The following is a 20,661-nucleotide window of genomic DNA, read 5'->3' on the forward strand; positions in this document are numbered from 1 at the left end:
GCGGTGCAGGTACAGAGGAGAAGAAGAAGAAGAGAAGAGGATGACACCATTTGCTAAGGGGGATATTTTCATTTTCATCCTTAACACATACATTTTAAACCACAAAAACATCTCTACTGCTTACCGTAACCGTAACCGACTGTGTTTACCGAGATACTCGTAAAGGCGGAGATTTTGAGATAAATTTGTGTAAATTTGTTCGTTTAGACGCAATGACAGATAAAAGAGAATTAATTTTCTTATTTGCACGCTGTCGGAGGCGCGCAGCTCTGAGCTCTTCGGGTGTGTGTGACGCGCACACAAAACTTATCACAGCGCGCGCGAGTTCTCTTTGACTTGAATGCTTATATTGGCAAAGCTTGAAAACGCGTGCAAATGATAAACTTTAATGACCATGCAGCGCTGGCTCGATCGGGAAACCGACAGTTCCTTCAGCTGTCCGGAATGTCTTTCACGCTGAAAGGCGCAGCTGCATCCGCCATGTTCAGCACTGAATGAATGACACCGGCCCCGCTGTGATAAATAAGAGGATGACATCTAGTGGAGAAGTCTAGTAATAAGATTAACGTCAATCAGATATTATGTCCAATGTTTGCGTAAATATGAAAAAAAAAAAATCGATACGTGGCTTTTGAAAATCGATATCGTATCGACCGCATTTTTAAAAAACGATTAATCAAAAAATTTATTTTTTTGCACAGCCCTAATTAACAAATCCTTGGGAACTTTTGGGATAATGTAAGTACACAACTTGATGAAATATTTCACACTGTGCAAGTGGTTTTGGGATGTTTTATTACAAAAAATCTTACATCGTAAAAGCGATCATATTCCAATTTTGAGGACCCTTCAATGGCTGCCTATTAAATTCAGAATTGATTTTAAAATCCTTTTATTTGTTTATAAATCTCTACGTAATCTCGCCCCAATCTATTTATCTGAATTGCTGCAACCATATACTCCATCTTTGTATATACTTGTGGAATAATCTGCCTTTAGAAATCAGGTTAGCTCTTTCCCTGACTACTTTTAAGTCTCTCCTAAAAACGTGCTTGTTTTCCATGGATTATAATTAATCTTCTTCTGTGGTTCTTGCCGTGTTTTTATGCTGTTAAGTGTCCATACCTTGTTTTATTTATTTATTTATTTTTTTAAACTGTGTTTTAGCTGTGTTGTTGATTCTATATCTTTTATTTCTTCTTTCTGAAGCTCTGTACAGCACTTTGGTCAGTTGTGTGACTGTTTTATAAGTGCTATATAAATAAACTGAACTTGAACTTACATATTGTGCCTTTAATCATCCCTGCCCCTTTTAAAGAAGGGCGTGTTAAACTAAGAAACTGATGGTTTGCTCAAGGCTGTTGATCTGCTGAATTTTAAACAATGTTATAACGTCTTGCTTTCCTGTATTCTGCTTCAGCTCTCTTTGGTAAACTGTATGCATGTGTGTGAGTGTTAGAGTAGTTTCAGTGTTTAGTTAATAAAGTCTTGTTCGTGTCACACATAAAGTTGTCCGTGTTTCATGCTCATATACTGGAGTCCCTAATCATGCAGATTTTGACTACATGCTCTCGGGCAGGGGTGGGCAAACTCGGTCCTGGAGGGCCGCTGTCCCTGCAGAGTTCAGCTGCAGCCCTGATAAAACTCACCTGCGTGTAATCCTGAAGATCTTGATTAGCTGGTTCAGGTGTGTTTGATTAGGGCTGGAGCAAAACTCTGCAGGACAGCGGCCCTCCAGGACTGAGTTTGCCCACTCCTGCTCTAGGGGATCCAAATATTTATATGAGTTATAATTAATTATTCATATTTCTCTTGAGCTAATTTGCTACACTAAGCAAAAAATAAATACTATAATAATTATTTATTTATTTTTTTTATCACAATTTACAGAAAACATTCAGTGTGTCTTTTTTTATTCAATAAAGACAATCATCTGAATCTACTTGACTCTTCTTTAATGAACCTCTACACACATCTCACATGTGGTTACCCTCGGCTGTATTCCCTTTCAGCTCCCTACTACAACAAAATATACAACAATTGTTCCTATTGTCACATCCTTTCTCTCTTTGTTTATGTTACGTCCAAGGACGTATGTTTTGTTTTTTGTTTTTCCCTTTTCTCTGTTTTTTCTCTCTCTCTACTTCCATAAGCAGGAAGTGATGGCTGCCACCTGACTCCAATGATTGGTGTTCTGACTTGATTGGAGGAGGGGAGAAAGCTGTGGAGATTTAAGCAGCACCATTGCACAGAGCAGTGTGTGTGTGTGTGTGGAGGCTGCGTTGTGAGGCTTCTTTTCCCAACCCAGAAAGACTTATTTGTTATTTTGACTTATACCTTGTTGATTAATTCCTTTGTTATTGTGTTGACACTTTTGTTGTACTTGGTGCTACCAGAAAACCTTTTTGTTTTTGTAAGTTATCATCTCTTTTGTACATACTTTTGTTATGGTTTCTTTCTTTACTAAGTTTATATTAAATATTTGGGGAAGGGTTAGTAGAGAGGTGGGTGCCATTTTCTTTATATCTTGTTTTCTCTTGTTTAAGCTAGTTAGGGAGTTAGTTTATTATTGTATTTTGTTTTCTTTTCTTTTGTAGTTTAGTTAGTTTCTTTCTAACAGTTAGAGGGTTTATGTTTGTTATTTTGGCCTTGCCCCCTCTTGAAGCCTTGAAACCCTCCCACATTAGTAAATAAAAGAACTTGTTGTTTTTGATATTGAGTTGTTTTTGGTCTTTGTTACAGCTCTGGGGTTGGGAATTGCACCTTTGCTGCCTCCACACATCTCACCATTTTTTTTTTTATTCTGTTACCTGTTCCTTACCCTAGACTAGCTGGGGACGTAACAGTTTAATATTTATTTTTTAATACAGAACTAATGTTCCCAACAAAACTCAATTCATTTTAGAAAAAAACAATCTACCATTTCCTTATAACATCTATATAGTTATTTCACATTTCCATCACAATAGTTCTACATATCTTTCGTTTCCTTTTCTTTTTTCCATGTGACAGTTTTACACCCTTTTCATCTTTTAATTGTCGAGGTTTCTTTACTAAACGTCCTGCTTTTGTGAAAACAGATGGGACTGTACAGCGCTTTACATCTCATTCTCCATATTGCTGGTGAGTTGTGACTGAACGTCAGCGGTTTCTGCGTTTCTTTGTTTCACTACCTTTTGTTTTGTTTGGTTAGAGTCTCTAGGGGTCATTCCATGCTCCCTTCGGAGATGTTCCCCGTTTCTCTTTTTAACCCCTCCAGAATCCAGCTGGACACTGTAGGATCTCGAGTCGATGGGCTTCTCCCCTGTGCACTTTCTCCAGATCTTTTGAGGCTCAAATGCTTGTATTCTCACAGAGTCACCTTGTTTTAGTGTGTCTGAGTCTCTGGCGGTTCTGTTAAAGTTTGTTGGTGTTCATACTGTGACGAGATTCAGTGTGTCAAAAAATCTGAAAACACATGAGAGGATTCACAGCAGAGAGAAGTGCGGAAAGAGTTTCACTATTAAAAGTCACCTGAAGAAACACATGAAGATCCATGCAGTGGAGAAACCACATCACCACAGTCTGAAATCACAGTATGTATTAATAATAATAAATTATATATATATATATATATATATATATATATATATTTATTTAACAGAGTTTTTCATTTCAAAAGCATTTCTAAATTCAGTTTATATTTCTAACAAAAATGGTGAGAAGTGGTGAAAAAACTGAGCTACCACCAAATCCAAACATTATCATTTCTAACTTTCTCTCCCTATGTGGTGATGTGTACATCTCTAAAACCTGACACATGGACAATACTCAAACTAAATAGAAATATAATACAAATATATGAATACACATATTAATAATAATTTGCTGTCAGTTGGTATCAGCCTGTTTGTGAGCCACCAAGTGGCAGTTTTATGTAACTTCAGCAGCTCTGTGACCAAAATCATGTCTCTTATTGGTTTGTCAGTATTTTTCAGAGTGCAGTGAAGAGATTACATCACTTCTGTAAAAACAATGAATGACACTTTAGTTACTGTTGTTGTTTTCATAAAAGTACATTTACTCGTTTTACATGTAGGTATATTTTAGTCAGAGTTATCGCTCTTCGTCTGCTGGAGCTCATTCTGTAAAGTTGAACAGAGACTCACTCGCTCTCAGGACAAGCATTTAAAGGGTTATTTCACACAAAAATGAAATTTCTGTCATTAATCACTCACCCTCATGTCGTTCTACACCTGTAAGATCTTTGTTCATCTTCAGAACACAAATAAAGATATTGTTGATGAAATCTGAGCAGTATCTGATTCATCAGAGACAGCAATATAATCAACATATTCAAGGTCCAGAAAGGTACTAAAGACATTGTTAAAACAGTCACGTGACTGCAGTGGTTCAACCTTAATGTTGTGAAGAGACAAGAATACTTTTTGTGCGCAAAAATAATGACTTTATTCAACAATATCTTCTCTTCTGTGTCATTCTCATATGTTGTTTGTGTCCAGTGCTTCCAGATTCTACGTCAGAACTCTGACTCATTATTGGCCAAAGCTGGTCACATGATCAGCACGATGTGTGTGATGCTGACACAAGAGCCGACCAATAATGAGTCGATGTTCTGATGTAGAACCTGCAGCGCTGGACGTAAACAACATACCTCTTGGATTTCATCAAAAATATCTTAATTTGTGTTCTGAAGATGAATTAAGGTCTTATGGATGTGGAACAACATGAGGGTGATTAATAAATGATTGAATTTTCATTTTTGGGTGAAAAGTCCTTTTCAGATTTAATCTCAAGAGTTCCATGACAGTTTTATAAGTATTTGCAGATTCATTCTCGGATAAGCACTTTTGTGACTCTCACTGGAGTGATCTAGGATAGAGACGATTCTGATGAATTCAGCAACACTAAGAAGGAAAAGTGAGCACCGTTACACCATCATGATTCTCCCCCGACTCACTGAAAGATGTGTGGCAAACAGAGCTTGAGTGTAACTTTGATGAAGACCAGTGGTGCTCTATATAAGATTGTTTTTACCTCAATATCCTTTAACAAAATTACAGGACGGACTTATGAATTCCTCACCTCACTTTGTCTGAGTGAAATGTATCCACATGTATCACAGATAGGTGGATCAATTATGCACATCTTCTGGGAATGTAGAAAACAAACATTTTTGGGAAGAGGTTCGCCCACCATTGGTGGAAATGCTTTAATAACTGCATGATCATATTTTTGAGCATAGCTGAAACTGTATTTTTTTTTCTTTTAAATGTAATTTCTACTGTTATTACTTATTTACTTTTAATATTATTACCATAATTGTTCTTCCATCTGCTGCTGTTTCTATTGTTTTTTTTCTTTCTTCGCTCTTTTTTTTCTATATAAAAATATCAAAACTAATAAAAAGACAACAGAAAAAAGATGAAGTGCATGTGGAGAGCCTTTTCTTGGCACTGGGTGAAAATGCAGTACTTGATTTAACAATAAAAAGAAAAAAAAACAAAAAACAACAGCTGATTTTATAGTCTCGTTGTATTGCTGGGCATTTGTCATTACAATCAACACAACTAGACAATAATTCATGTTAAAAGATTTATTAGGAAGCAAAAGCTGTATCAGTGTCTGTCCACTAGAGGACAGAAGAGGTCAGACATTAAGATCAGCAGTATAGCAATAATATTCATCAATCACATGCTTATGAAAAAAATAATAAAACACAAACACCACAATGTGGTATCATGACACTGAGTATTAAATCCGAACAAAATGTTTTTTTTTTTTTTGAGAAGTACAATAAGGCTACTGTAAGTGCTTCAGCATGAATATAAAGGCACTTTAAATTCAAATATTCATTAATAACATGCTTCTGAAAAAAATTATAACACAAGAAACACCACAATGGTATTATGCAAAATGTCTTTTTCCATCTTTTTTTTTTTTTTTTTGAGAAGTACAATAAGGCTACTGTAAGTGCTTCAGCATGAATATATAGGCACTTTAAATTCAACTCACATTTACAATCATTCAGATAAGATGAAGATTCACTTCACATCTTATCTTTGATATACTCTTATTCAAGCATAATTATGTCATATAACAAAAAAAGCCATACATTTACAACTTAAAAAGAAATATATATATATAAATAAAAAAGATTGTCAACTTAAGTAGTTGGTTATAATTATTGTTATTTTTACAATAATAAAGTCACTTACAGTGAAGCTGAATAACACTGAATGGTCGAAGCTGTTAGTCTCATTCACACTAATGAACTTCTACACATGAAGAGAAGGTCATGTGATCTCAAAGACGTGTGATTAGTTCTGAACATGAATGTTAATCTGGCACTGGTGTTAATTACATAAAACGGCAAATTCAAATACTGTGGTAAAACATCTTATAAAAATCATATTCCTGTCGATAATCACAGAAAATCAAAGCTGTGAGAGTCACACTAGTATTATGTTAACAGTGGTACAGGTATGAAGTGTAACATTAGAAAGTGTTTGATTACTGTGTTTCTGGGTTCATATAAAACCACAGAAGCTTTTTACATGCAGGTTCATCAGCTCAACAGACACGGCTTCATTTCTCTCTTTCACTGGACGGATTCTAGAGGCTTATGAAAGCAGAAATGTGTTTTTGTTGTTGTAGCTGAAGTGTTGATGATGTCAGAGTGATTGACACTGGTGGGCGTGTCTTATCTCATTAAAGTAAACTCTCCCGCTCATTCACTCCATCCAGATCCTCTGCATTCAGCAGCGGCATCACTACAGTCACTGATTCATTCTCTCGTTTTTCTGTGGAATCTGTCAGAAAATACACAGACAATGGCAAATTAAAAGAGAGATGTACTGATCTGGATTTAGTCATATTATATGAGACATCAAAACTGAAGTCAAAGCATTTACATGTACAAAATCATTGAACACAGACTGTCAGAAGTTCATCTCACTTATTTGACAAGTTCAATATTTATTGTACTTGTGAACTCGTGCATCTAAACTAAAATGTAAAGTTCATTTAAACTGTTTGAAATCTGAAAACTGAATGAAAAAACTAAACTGAATAAAAACTAAAGTGAATGAAGCCACATCTCACACATCAAATCATGATCACGCTTTAAAGATATTCAAACAACAGAATCTCACCCTTCATCCATGGTTTCTCCTCTTCATCTGTGACGGCGGCACATAGAAACAAAGAAATACAAGGAAAGTGTTCCCATTAGACCAAGTGTGTTTTTGCACTTAAAAACAATGAATGTGTGGAAGTGGAAGCTATTTGAAACAGACACCAATCTTCCCAGGAGTGGACGTCCCAGCAAATTCTCCCCAAGATCAGACCGTGTAATGCTCAGAGAAATCACAGATAACCCAACAGAGACACCTCAGACTCTACAGGCGTCAGTTAACATGATAAATGATGAAGTTCATGAATAATAATTCAATGGCCCAGAGTCAATTATTCTACTTATACTACAGTTACCACACCTCAAGACACTGTTCTGATGTTATTTCAAAACATTTGTCAGGTTTTTGTCCTTAAAACACTCTAATTTCTTACGCATCTCATCCCAAGTCTCCGATGCTAATTCCAAAATGTCATTTCAGAGCTAGTAACGGAGGCTTGAGCCTTGATAGCAGAATATAATACAGTTATTAACACTGTGAGAGACAGAACTAGCCTACCTGAGTCTGTGCGTCTCTCACGGCAGCAGTGTCTCTACTAATAGTGAAACTGTAAGTTTATCTACCTCAAGAACCACACAGTTATTACCTCACTGGTGAGAAATGGCATGAAGCTTTTAAGTTGCTAAACTATTTTACTGATTTGTCAGAGCAGCGCTGACAACACGTTTCTGTGTGAGTGTGTGTCCGTACTGTATGTGTGTGTGTGTTTGAAAGAGAGAGAGTGAGTATATGCTTTCAGGACACAATAAAATGTATTTTGTGGCAAAACCATGACAATAATTTGTCGTTTTCATTCTCGTTTACTATATTTATTAGCTTGGTCGGTGTCGTTGTGGGTTTTGTTTCTATTGCGGATGAAGGCTGTAAGGACCTACTGAAATAACTGAAAACATTTGGCGAAGTGATATGGAGCAAAGAACAAAAGAAAATATTTTGAAAAATGTTTGGTCCAAACAACATTGGACACCATTATATGGAAGAAAATAAAAAAAAACTTTAGTGGTCCATAGAAATTCATACCCAATGTATACAAAAGGGGACATTCTCATGATATAAACCAGAGGAGCTGCACTGCCGTCCACTCTCATGTGAACAGGGAGTGTTGTTTTTTTTTTTTTTTTTTTTTTGGAGATTTGAAGCTTTGTTTCCCCAGACTTTTAATGGATGGACAGAAATCTTGTGAAGAATAAAAGTCTTGTGGGTTCGGGACGACACGAGGGAATTTTTGGCTGAACAATCCCTTTAAGAATCCCTTTAAGAATCCCTTTAAGAATCCCTTTAAGTGGCTCTCAAACTGACGTACGCGAACAAATTGCCGAGTTAAAATAACATAAAAACTGAACATGTTTTTCTAGCAGGTTTAATTCTGTAAATACACGACATTCAGTCAAATGACCTCATCTTTCGCAGTCAAAACTGACAGCAACCACGGCAGTATCGCGCTGCTGTTCTCGACAGTATAACTTACTTTGTGAAAGTGTGGATTTAACATTTACTAGCATGGAGAACAAATATAGACACAGACTGCATATAGATTTAAGATTAAATCTCTCTTGGATACAAAAAGATACTCTTTGGTGAGTTATTGTTTTTAATTTTGATCATATTATACAAGCAAGAATGCAATGTTTCCCGAATATCCACACAATTTCAAATGTGACATTGATTTTCTACAACAGTTCAACAAACAAAAGGGTAATATTAAGTGATGTACATTTTAAACAGTATTGTCAGTATTTTTGCTCTATTTTGCAACGAAAGCCACAGCAGAACTGCAGCAAACAAGCTGTGTTTCGTGAACGAATCTGTGGCTTTGAACGAATCGTCAACGATTCAATGATCCATTCATAAATACAGCCGCTTGCTTTGATACTGAAAGAATGAATGACTCGATGATTCACTCATAAAAACAGTGACTACTGGTGGTTTTAATGTAATATTTAAAAGTATCACTTTGTTTTTATCATCACTGTATTTATTGAATTGTTTTAAGCATTATTTATTTTATAAAGATATTTATAAAGGTAAAAAATGCACTGGAAAAATTGATTTAAGAGGGCAAATATTGTCCCTTAATGGAAATGTGTAACTGCAGTCTAAGTGGAAAAGAGAGGGTACACAGAAGGATGTTAAATCCCTGTAGCGTCTGGACCAATCAGACACACAATTATTCATTATATTTAATGAATTACCCATAAACTCACTCTATCGAAGTTCTGTGAACCTATGCCCCCAAAACTGCAACTAGCATCCCAAACGTAGCTAACACACAGGCAGAACAGTTTTAATTCAACTTGGAGAGACATGCAAGTATGAAACTTAGTCTCATTATCTGATACATTGAGTATCCTTACCCCTTTTAAAGAAGGGTGTGTTAGAACTAAACTGATGGTTTGCTCAAGGCTGTTGATCTGCTGAATTTCAAACAATGCTGTAACTTCTTGCTTCCTATACTCTGCTTTAGCTCTCTCTTTCTCTTGGTAAACTGTATGCATGTATGTGTGTGTATGTTAGAGTAATTAAGTGTTTAGTCTAGTTAATAAAGTCTTGTTCATGTCACATGTAAAGTTGTCCATGTTTCATGCTCATATACTGGAGTCCCTATTCATGCAGATTCTGACTACATGCTCTGAGTAGTACTGTACATAAGATTGTTATTTCCCATAACCTGGAAATGAACATTTCTTAGAATTTATAAACAATTAACACTGTGTGTTCATTGGACAACAGGTTAATTGATTGTAATATTAATTTTATTACATTAAGTTAATTTTGTTAACTGATCCAAATATTTATAATTAATTATAACTAGTTATGATTAATTATTCCTATTTATTTTGAGCTAATTTGCTACATCCCTCAGGGGGTACGACACTCTAGAAAGTTTGAGAACCACTGAAAAGGGATCTGTAGATTTGCACAAGTGCTACTGCTAAGAGTGCAATGTCAATACAACCTTGATTCAAATTTTTCATAAGCTTGAATGAATTGGTCTAAAGAGAAAATAGCTATCAAAATTATTGTTGGTAACTGTAGCTTGACTAAAAGTAATGACTAAGACTTGACAAAAATGATGACTTTTCGTCAACTAAAACTAGACTAAAATATGAAAGACAAAAATGACTAAAATGTGACTAAGACTAAGGAGCATTTTCATCTGAAGATAAGACTTAAAAAAAAAAAAATCGCTGCCAAAATTAACACTGCAATACACACAACAAACATCAGACATACAAATTTTGTTGATCTTGATTTTTTTAAAGATTTTCTTTTACACTAAGGTTGCGTTCACACTTGTCATGTTTGGTTCGAATAAAACAAACCCTGGTGCGATTGCTCTGTTAGTGCGGTTCATTTGAGCATGTGTGAACGCTGCCATACGAACCCTGGTGCGCACCAAACAAGCGGACCGAGACCGCTGAAAAGATGGGTCTCGGTTCGCTTCCAAACGAACTCTGGTGCGGTTCGAATGATATATGAACACAACACGGACCAAAGACATGTAAACGAACCAAAAACAGGAAGATGAGACCCTAAAAAGGACAGAATCCTCACGCATGTCGATTTTTCTTGTCATAGTCGCGAGTTTGCCCATGACAGGCATCAGACGCGCGTCTCTACGCAGCAGATCATTTGTGTGTGACGGAGGGATTCCCGCTGCTGTTTTGACTACTTTACACATTTTACAAGCTCTTCACGAGTTCCCAGCTGGCCAAAATACCATCATATGCAGGCTACGCACACACAACAGGCGCATTTACCTCAGCACAGCATTGTTTTGGATGTTCGGTAAGTTCCGTCTCAAAATAGGCAATACGTCATAAAATCCGACCAATCACGTTGTGAATGTATCCCTATGCCTTTAGGTTCGGTGATAAAATTGCCAATCTGAACGCTAATCGGAGCAGGACTAAATGTTTTTTCTTCTTTTTGGTCTGGACCAAATGAACCAAACGAACCGAACTACAAGTGTAAATGCACCCTAAAAGAAGCAAATAGAAGGAAAAAATGTGTGAAAAAAAGTCTGAATTCTACGGTGGCCCAGTAGTGCACAACACAATGAAATAAAAAAATAAAAAAAAGCAAACATAAGTTCACAACACAATGAAATCGAACCAGTGTTGCCAACTAATGTTCAGGGAAGTTGCTAAAGACGGGTGGATTTGTTGCTGAAAGTTGCTAAATGATGTTGTGAGATGACGTCATCACGTAACCATGACGCAAAACTGCATTATTGTGTAGAATACACATAAAAATATGATTTGAAATCAACTGTTAATTTAGATTTGTTCGTAATGTAAATATTATAATATAAATATATATTTATAATAATAAACCTATTTTATTTAAAAGTAATGTTGTTTATAATAAAAGTAATATAAACAATTTTTATTTTTAAATACAACATTGAATTATTGGACAGTTACACATTTTTGAACAATTACATTTTCTTATTTTCTTATTAACTAGTAAAACTACACATTTTGAACAATTATAGTTTGAAGCAGTGTATTGGTAGTTAGTTAAAAATAGGGCACAATGTACTGTGTTAATATGAAGGAATTATCCATATTGATTTTTCTCAGGTGTTTTACCTGTATTATAATTTACACATTGTATTTTGTGTTGTACGGTTACAACTTTTCTGTTTTTCTACAATTTACAGTGTACCTAACTGAACAACAATGATAGGCACAAGCTAATAACATGCTGTATCATAAATGAACAATTATTATTGAACAACTGCAACTATCATCTTCATTCACATATGAAGTGTGTACTGTCATCTTTCTTCAGCTCTCTCCAGGCTGATGTGCTGCTTGACTGGCTGCTGTTCAGTGGTTTCCTCTTTTTGTGTCATTTAGATTGTTTAAGTCACTTTTCAAAAGATGATAAAAGTTGCCAAATAAATAAATAAAAAAAAGCTAAATTTGTTGCTAGGTGCTTTTAGGTGCTTTGCTAAGGTAGTCTGAAAAGTTGCTAAATCTAGCAACAAAATTGCTAAGTTGGCAACAATGTTTTCTGGTAATCAATTCCACTGTGATAAAGGTCTATTGGTAAGACTAACTTACTAAAGGTGAAACTGTACCTCCCTATATGTGTTGGCAAAATTTCACCTGTAGTAAGTCAGTCTTACCAATAGGAACCTACTACACAGAGATGCTGCACATTTTTTAAAGTCAAATTTAAGCCAGGACCAGCATAAACCAGCTCAAACCAGCATCCCAGCTTCAAAACCTACCTTACCAGCATATGCTGTTTTTTCAACAGGGTCAATGTTAACTTATTGTTCATTTAACTTTTGTATAAAATCACATTTGCAATTGTTCTGATTTGGGGAAAACTGGACTTTATCGTGTGAGATTGTATAACTACATCATATGATGATATAAGACAAAAACTCATCGGGGCAAAAATGCCTGTGTATCTTGAATTTTGAGGGCATATAACTGCACACTGCTCCACTTCACACCTCACACACCGGATGCTGTGCGTGCGCTCAAGGCAGTTGGACACAGTGGTGTATTAGAGGTAAAAAATTATATAAATACTGTTCAGTTTCTCGCACAAAGCAATCATTTCGTGTCTTAGGACATCAATGTGTCGTCACGAGCCGCAGGGTTTAATTTGGATTTGTCTGTGCATGTTTTTTTGACTCTTATAGATTGTGTTCCCATTGACACGCATTATACAGCTGACAAACCACAACGGTTGGAGTTAAAAATCATCATTTGTGTTCTACTGAAGAAACAAAGTCACCTACATCTTGGATGCCCTGGGGGTAAGCAGATAAACATTAAATTTTCAGTTTTGGGTGAACTATCCCTTTAAGATAAGAGAAAGGGCGGGGTCGACCTTGTTGCTATGGATGATGTCAACATGCTTACTAACTATGATTGACTGATAAGGGAGGAGTCTCTGTCAGTGATTTAATCAGAGAAATATTGTAGAACGAGGTATCATGTTGCCATATTCAAATAAAGGTTTTAAAATGTAGGCTAAGTGTCACTGAATAAACAAGTATGTGTTCAGCTAATTGTCCGCCTCTCACATGTCTGCATCTCCAGAGATTGAAGAATTAATGTATATTGCTGAGGCAGACAACCAGCAACAGCCATTTTAGGATTGTTTTTGATTTGGTCTTAGTGACTCAGGAGTCCTCTTGACTACTCCTAATGTTTCACAGATTTAGGAGCTAGTTTTAGTGCTAAAATACTTTGTGAAATACTCTTATGAGCAAAAAAAGAGGACTGGCAGACCCATTATTTTTTAAGAGATTCTCCTAAATCGGCAAGTTAGGAGCTACTTTTAGCCCTCCATCACTGACACTGACTTCACTTCATCTGTCAAAGAAACAGAGAAAAATACAGAAGAGAAATCAGAACCAGAAAACCAACAGCAGCAGAAATAAACAGAAGAAACACTGACATATCACACCTGACATACTGGATCACAAACATATCATTTACTGTATTTTAAGTTGAAAAGAGCTCAACTTCTCATTCTAGAAATCTGAATGTAAGTATAAATCTCTACACCTCATGTGTGTTTCACTGATGAAACTGTGTTGAACTCCAGTCTGTGTTTCTAAGAGTAAAAATCCACTCAAATGACATGAAATATGAGTGTGTTGAATTGAGTTTGTGTGAAGAAACGGTTCTGAATGTTTGATTTGTGATCAGATAATGACTGTACTGCAGTTCAATAATGATCAGGAATAATGAGGAGGATTGTGACTGATAAAGTTGATCAAACAATCCTGCAGACAGAAGCAACACAGTCTGTGTGAAGAACAGTTTCAGAACAGACAACAGCATATGAAAGAAGACTGTCTGAAGCTGCTTCATTGAGGAACCAGATCTGTCTAAAACACCAGAAACCAGGACTGACAAAACAAGACAACAATAAGCAAATAAATTAATTATTATTCAATTAAAATTAATTAATCTGCAACTGCCTGTATTTACAGTTGACTTCAGTTGACCTTTTTGAGTCTTACAGCTTTGATAAAATAGTTAGAGACACATTTTAATGATTTAACTCTGTACATTAATCCCACTAGAAGGTCTTGTTCCTGACATTACAGTGTGTTGATTTCTACATCAGTATATATCTGCTATGGCAGCAGTGCAGTGATATGATGAACAGGTCAGAGTTTCTCCATCATTAATATAACACAACTGGAACACTTTTATAATCATATTTTGACACAAGGTCTGTCATATACACTGCTGCTGTTTCACTGAAAGACTTTGTGTTACTCACCAAAGACGATAAGACTGAAGAGTCTGAATGTTGAATAATAACTGTTATTGATCTCTAGTTTATATAATCCAGAGTGTTCAGGTGTGGTTTGTTGAATGATGAGAGATCCAGTCCGAGGGTCCAGCTTCATTTGGTCTCTGAATTCATCATCAGCAAACCATTGAGGTTTCCAACGGTTCTCTCCAGTCATTTCAGCTATGAGTTTCTCTTCAAACTTCCACTGTATTTTATCATCCTTCTGTATATCAGTATCATAGTACAGAATGACAGGACATCCCTTCAGCGCTGATGTCTTCACTTGATCTGCAGCAGCACAGAAACAGAGAAATAGAGATCAGAAACAGAAAACTAACAACATCAGACAACAAAGCATTACTGATCAATTGATCAACATCTCAAATGTTTCATTTACTCAGTTTATGAACATCAGTAATGAACTCAGCTTTCTCTGATTCTACCATATTATAGAAATCTACATGAAGATATAAATGAATTAAATGAGTCGACCTCAAATCCAATGTGTGTTTTGACCATCAGAACAGCCTGAAATCCACACAACAAACATCAGACTACAGATTTAGTTGAGCTTGACTATTTAAAGATCCTCTTTTAAACTAAAAGCAGCAAATAGAGGGAAAATGTGTGAAAAAAAGTCTGAATTATACAGTGGCCCAGAAGTACACAACACAACGAAATTAAAAAAGCAAACATAAGTTCACAACACAACGAAATCGAACCAGTGTTGCCAACTAATGTTCAGGGAAGTTGCTAAAGACGGGTGGATTTGTTGCTGAAAGTTGCTAAATGACGTTGTGAGATGACGTCATCACGTAACCATGACGCAAAACTGCATTATTGCGTAGAATACACATAAAAATATGATTTGAAATCAACTGTTAATGTAGATTTGTTCATAATATAAATATATTTATAATAATATAAACCTATTTTATTTGAAAAAGTAATATAAACAACATCTTTTTGACCTTGACCTTTGAGTGTACCTAACTGAACAACAATGATAGGTACAAGCTAATAACATGCTGTATCATAAATGAACAATTATTATTGAACAACTGCAACTATCATCTTAATTCACATATGAAGTGTGTACTGTCATCTTTCTTCAGCTCTCTCCAGGCTGATGTGCTGCTTGACTGGCTGCTGTTCAGTGGTTTCCTCTTTTTGTACTTTAGATTGTTTAAGTCACTTTTCAAAAGTTGTTAAAAGTTGCCAAATAAATTGTAAAAATAGCTAAATTTGTTGCTAGGTGCTTTTAGGTGCTTTGCTAGTCTGAAAAGTTGCTAAATTTAGCAACAAAATTGCTAAGTTGGCAACAATGTTTCTGGTAATCAGTTCTGCTGTGATAAAGGTCTATTGGTAAGACTAACTTACTAAAGGTGAAACTGTACCTCCCTGTGTGTGTTGGCAACATGTAATATGATTAATCTGGTGCACCTTCACACATCTAACAGGGTGCATGGAATATAGACAAAACTAAATATAGGCGATACCTGCAACACTTGTGTTAAAGGGTCAAGAATAAACATAAAATGGAGCTAAAAAAAAATCAATACTTTATTTTGCCAACACGTTTTGGCACAGAGGCCTTAATCAGGGCTAAAATGTTACAGGTGTGTGTAGGTTCCTTTAAATACAGAGACAGAATTCAAACTTACAAAGAACCAATGAAAAAACTGCATATAATATCATCCACCAATCACAACACTTTAAAAGTACATAATCACACATCAACCAATGATTTCCTTACATCAAACACTGCTGAGGAAAAGAAAATATATACCATGCACACCTTCATTGAAAACTTTTATAAAAATGTACAAAAAATACAAAAAAAATAGTATAAAATATTTTTGTGTATGTATGTAGATAACAACAATCATGTTCTTTTATAAACATATACAATATATACCCTTGTTTAAAAGGCCTTAAAATATATATACACAATGCACACCTTTTTGAAGAACATTTCTATAAAAATTCTTTTAAGACCAATTCTTCATTAATCCCAGTAGGGAACAGACTTTTTAAATAAAAAATCCAAAAAGCCTCCCTTCTTTTTCTCATTAAGTCAATGTGATCTCCTCTTAGTGGAATTTTTATATGTTCATTGCCAAAGAATAAAAAGGAAGACGCCCAGTTTTGCTTGCCTTTTTGTAGGTTTACTTGAAGAAAGTGTTTAATATGAAAAGAACAACCATTTCTTACCATACATTGTTTCCTGGAAAAGATATATTGATGATGTATTTCTGCTCTGGAAAGGACAAGTTACCATTCTTCATGAATTTTTACAATTTCTGAATATGAATCTTGGTGGTTTAAAATTTTCTTTAACTTTTAATATGGAAAAAAATAAGTTTCTTGGATATACTTGTTTAAATATGGTAAAAACCTCACTTCATTCTTATATACGAAACCAACAGATAGGAACACATTGTTACACGGTCAAAGTTTTCATCCTATCTCTTTAAAAAGAAGTTTACCAATAAGTCAACTTATGAGAATAAAACGTATTTGTGAAAATAGTGAAGAATATAAAATACAAAAATGTCAAATGTTATGAAAATTTAAAGAGAGAGGTTATAATGAAAAGTGGCTCTCTTATGAAGAAAGAGTACAAGTTAGAAGTCGTGAAGATTGTCTAAATTCTAACAAATGCAAGAAGACATCTTCAGGGTCAGTATTATATATTGCACTATATATGCTCCTAAAACTTTCAATATAGGTAAGGTGGTGAAAAATATTGGCATATTTTACAAGACGATCCATCTCTAAAAGATACATTTCAAGATCCTCCACTTATTGCTCACAAAAGAGCCAGAGCCATTAAGGATAAATTAGTTCCCCAAAGAAACCCACAATCAAGACCCTCACAGGAACAATCCCTCTTGGAAATTTTAAATGTGGTAATTGCATCAGTTGCCAATACACCAGGAATATTAAATGTTTTGAACATCCTGTTTACAAAAATGATATACATATTGAAAGTTTTATTACATGTAACAGCAAAAATGTCAAATATTTAATTCAGTGTCCTTGTAAAAAAGTACATGTTGGAGAAACATCTCGACGCTTAAGGGGAGATGGTCCTCACTGCAGAACACAAGATCCAGGGGGTGGGGTCTAGATCCAACTCCTCCCACTTTACGTATCCCTTAACCTGCCTGACTCCGCCCCCTGGATCTCAAGTGCTCTGCAGTGAGGGGATACTGAGGGACCGCATTACAGAACACAGGAGCTCTATTAAAAGAGGTGATATAAAACCAGGAGCAAAACATTTTAAAGGATGTAATCATCCATGTCTTCCTTTTTATTCTTTGGCATTGAACATATAAAAATTCCACTAAGAGGAGATCACATTGACTTAATTAGAAAAAGAAGGGAGGCTTTTTGGATTTTTTATTTAAAAAGTCTGTTCCCTACTGGGATTAATGAAGAATTGGTCTTAAAATAATTTTTATAAAATTGTTCTTCAAAAAGATGTGCATTGTGTATATATACTTTAAGGCCTTTTAAACAAGGGTATATATTGTATATGTTTATAAAAGAACATGATCGTTGTTATCTACATACATACACAAAAATATTTTATACTATTTTTTTTGTATTTTTTGTACATTTTTATAAGTTTTCAATGAAGGTGTGCATGGTATATATTTTCTTTTCCTCAGCAGTGTTCGATGTAAGGAAATCATTGGTTGATGTGTGATTATGTACTTTTAAAGTGTTGTGATTGGTGGATGATATTATATGCAGGTTTTTTATTGGTTCTTTGTAAGTTTGAATTCTGTCTCTGTATTTAAAGGAACCTACACACACCTGTGACATTTTAGCCCTGATTAAGGCCTCTGTGCCAAAACGTGTTGGCAAAATAAAGTATTGATTTTTTTTAGCTCCATTTTATGTTTATTCTTGACCCTTTAACACCACAAGTGTTGCTGCTATTGTCTATAATTAGCTTGTGTTGGCAAAACGTCACCTGTAGTAAGTCAGTCTTACCAATAGGAACCTATACAAGCTTTGGAATTTGAACATGAACATGTTTCTAAATGTTAAAAGTCATTTTCATGAATACAAATTATATGTTTTTAACCACTTAGTGGAATTGGCAGTCGTCCCCATGAGCCATGGTAGCATCTGACATGTTCCTCTGCTCATTCCAAAACTGCCAGAAAAACTTTCATTGCACAATCACAGGGCAGATAACAAGCAAACATTAGCCTGTTTCACACTAGACGAGTAAGTGAAGCGTATAAAAGCTTGCAGGAACAGGATGTGAGTGAGTTAAATGATCAGAGAAGTCCTGCATTCATCACCAGAGAGAAGTCAGCAGTTTCACTGGAAGACGGGTTATGGTATTTTGATTAAAAATTACAAAGTCAAGAAATAAATAACCTATAAATTACTCACAATAAGATCAATAACATGCATTCAGAAAACAGATGGAGGGAATTTTTATTTCATGGTCACTTAAAAGCGGCTCACTGATCAGCAAAGGTGGGAGTAAGTCACACATGTTCAAGTCACAAGTAAGTCTCAAGTCTTAACCTTCAAGTCTCAAGCAAGTCCAAGTCAATTTTTGTTAGAATCAAGCAAGTCAAGTCAAGTCGTAGCTTGGGTCAAACAAGTCACTGGCAAGTCATACAAATGTTTGATGATTTAACTGAATTTATATTAAAATAAGTTAAAACTACAGTAGTTATGGACTATGGGAGTTTTATTTGCAAAAAAAAATGCAATATGCATTTCTACTCAAAAGGTGTCCACATACAGCTGAGCTGTCAATACAATAAAAAAAATCTAAAATAAAAAATAAATTAATTAACGTGTGTGCGTGTATGAGTGAAAAGTGTATTGTTTGCATGTGCATGGTTGTGTTTGCAAGCCTGTATGATTTTTTTTCTTTCTTTTTTCCTTCCGATGTTTTGTGAACACGACCCCTGAACTCTTAAATGGATGGATTAGAACTGGATGTAATGGATTAGTGTGTCTCACAGCACCATGATGTGATATGTGCTTAAAGTCGGCATGAAATCAAAATTGACCCTATTTCCTTTGTTAGTGCATATTACTAATCTTGTGGTGAACAATTAATCCGTGCAAGTTAATACTCAGAAAAAAATTGTTTGCTGTGGTAATCTTTAATCAAAATCTGAAAAGTATAAAACGCTTAAACCACTCCAACCGTTAGTCTGATATGAGCGAGAGATGGAGAGGAGGAGCGCTAAAGTAAAACCCTGCCCTCTATTCAATATTACCTTAACTTGGGAATATGTCACAACACTAGAGAAAAGTCGTTTGCAACTTCCGGTTCACGGGGACTTTAAATGGATAGTTCATTAATGTCATTCCAAACCTGTATGACTTTCTTCTGTGAAACAAAAGATGATATTCTGAAAAATGTTTGGGTCCAAACAACATTGGACACCATGACATGGAAGGAAAAACACTTTAGTGCTCCATAGAAAGAAAGTCAGTCATACAAGTCATACTAGGGCTGTAGCTAACGATTCATTTGGTAATCGAGTAATCGTTCAATTATTCTAATGATTACTGGAGTAATCGCCCTCCCCTCCGGGCGCTGAGCCAGAGACGAATGCACTCAGTGCTTGGCATTTATCACAACTATTCAGTGTTTCAACCACATGATGTTTATTTTAGGTTTCAGATATTTAAATACACATAAGTACTAGTAACAGTACAGTTAGAGTCTGTAAAATATACACTGATGTCTATGGAAGCTGCAATAATAATCCTTTCCATTATAATTGATTCATGATGTAAGGAAGGCAAGCTGCAACTATAAAGTTTACCCTGTTCTTCTCCCAATTCACCGGACACTTACATCCATCCGTGTCTCTCAAAAGAAGTGAAAGAATTCAAGTGTAAATCCGACAGATCTCCTGACCGCGGCGTAAACAAACATGGCGCGCACATATAGCTCAACTACTAATGCGATCATTATAAAGGTGCTTTTACACAACAAAACACATTCACTTACACATATGGCTTAAAATATATAATAGCAATAACACAATAATAATTGATTCAAGTAAAGTATGAAAAACAAATAATTGTATGGTTTTACTGAACAAAACTGTCAAAATACATAATGTATTGAATTGTACAACTAATGTTCTTTATGTATTATAACAAACGCCTGCAGAGGGCGCCAGTG

The 20,661-nt window shown here is 35.3% G+C and overlaps 3 protein-coding genes across 67 annotated transcripts in view; 2 read left to right on the forward strand and 1 right to left on the reverse strand.

The window, feature by feature from the left end:
- The window catches only part of LOC127509830 (uncharacterized), a 502,366-nt gene that overhangs the window by 211,696 nt on the left and 270,009 nt on the right, over positions 1-20,661 (reverse strand). For 38 of the 44 annotated variants that reach the window (XM_051888896.1, XM_051888897.1, XM_051888883.1 and 35 more), the window contains one exon: positions 14,463-14,765. The exons of the other annotated variants lie outside the window; for them this stretch is intronic. In XM_051888896.1, coding sequence (XP_051744856.1) covers positions 14,463-14,765 — 303 coding nt within the window. The remainder of the gene's footprint in view (positions 1-14,462; positions 14,766-20,661) is intronic. 44 annotated transcript variants of the gene reach the window in all.
- The window catches only part of LOC127509908 (60 kDa lysophospholipase-like), a 390,873-nt gene that overhangs the window by 170,255 nt on the left and 199,957 nt on the right, over positions 1-20,661 (forward strand). The window lies entirely within an intron of this gene.
- Positions 1-20,661, forward strand: part of LOC127509999 (hepatocyte cell adhesion molecule-like) — a 220,653-nt gene that overhangs the window by 66,401 nt on the left and 133,591 nt on the right. The window lies entirely within an intron of this gene.

This window comes from Ctenopharyngodon idella, chromosome 3 (assembly GCF_019924925.1).
Source record: "Ctenopharyngodon idella isolate HZGC_01 chromosome 3, HZGC01, whole genome shotgun sequence".
NCBI classification, from domain to species: Eukaryota; Metazoa; Chordata; class Actinopteri; order Cypriniformes; family Xenocyprididae; genus Ctenopharyngodon; species Ctenopharyngodon idella.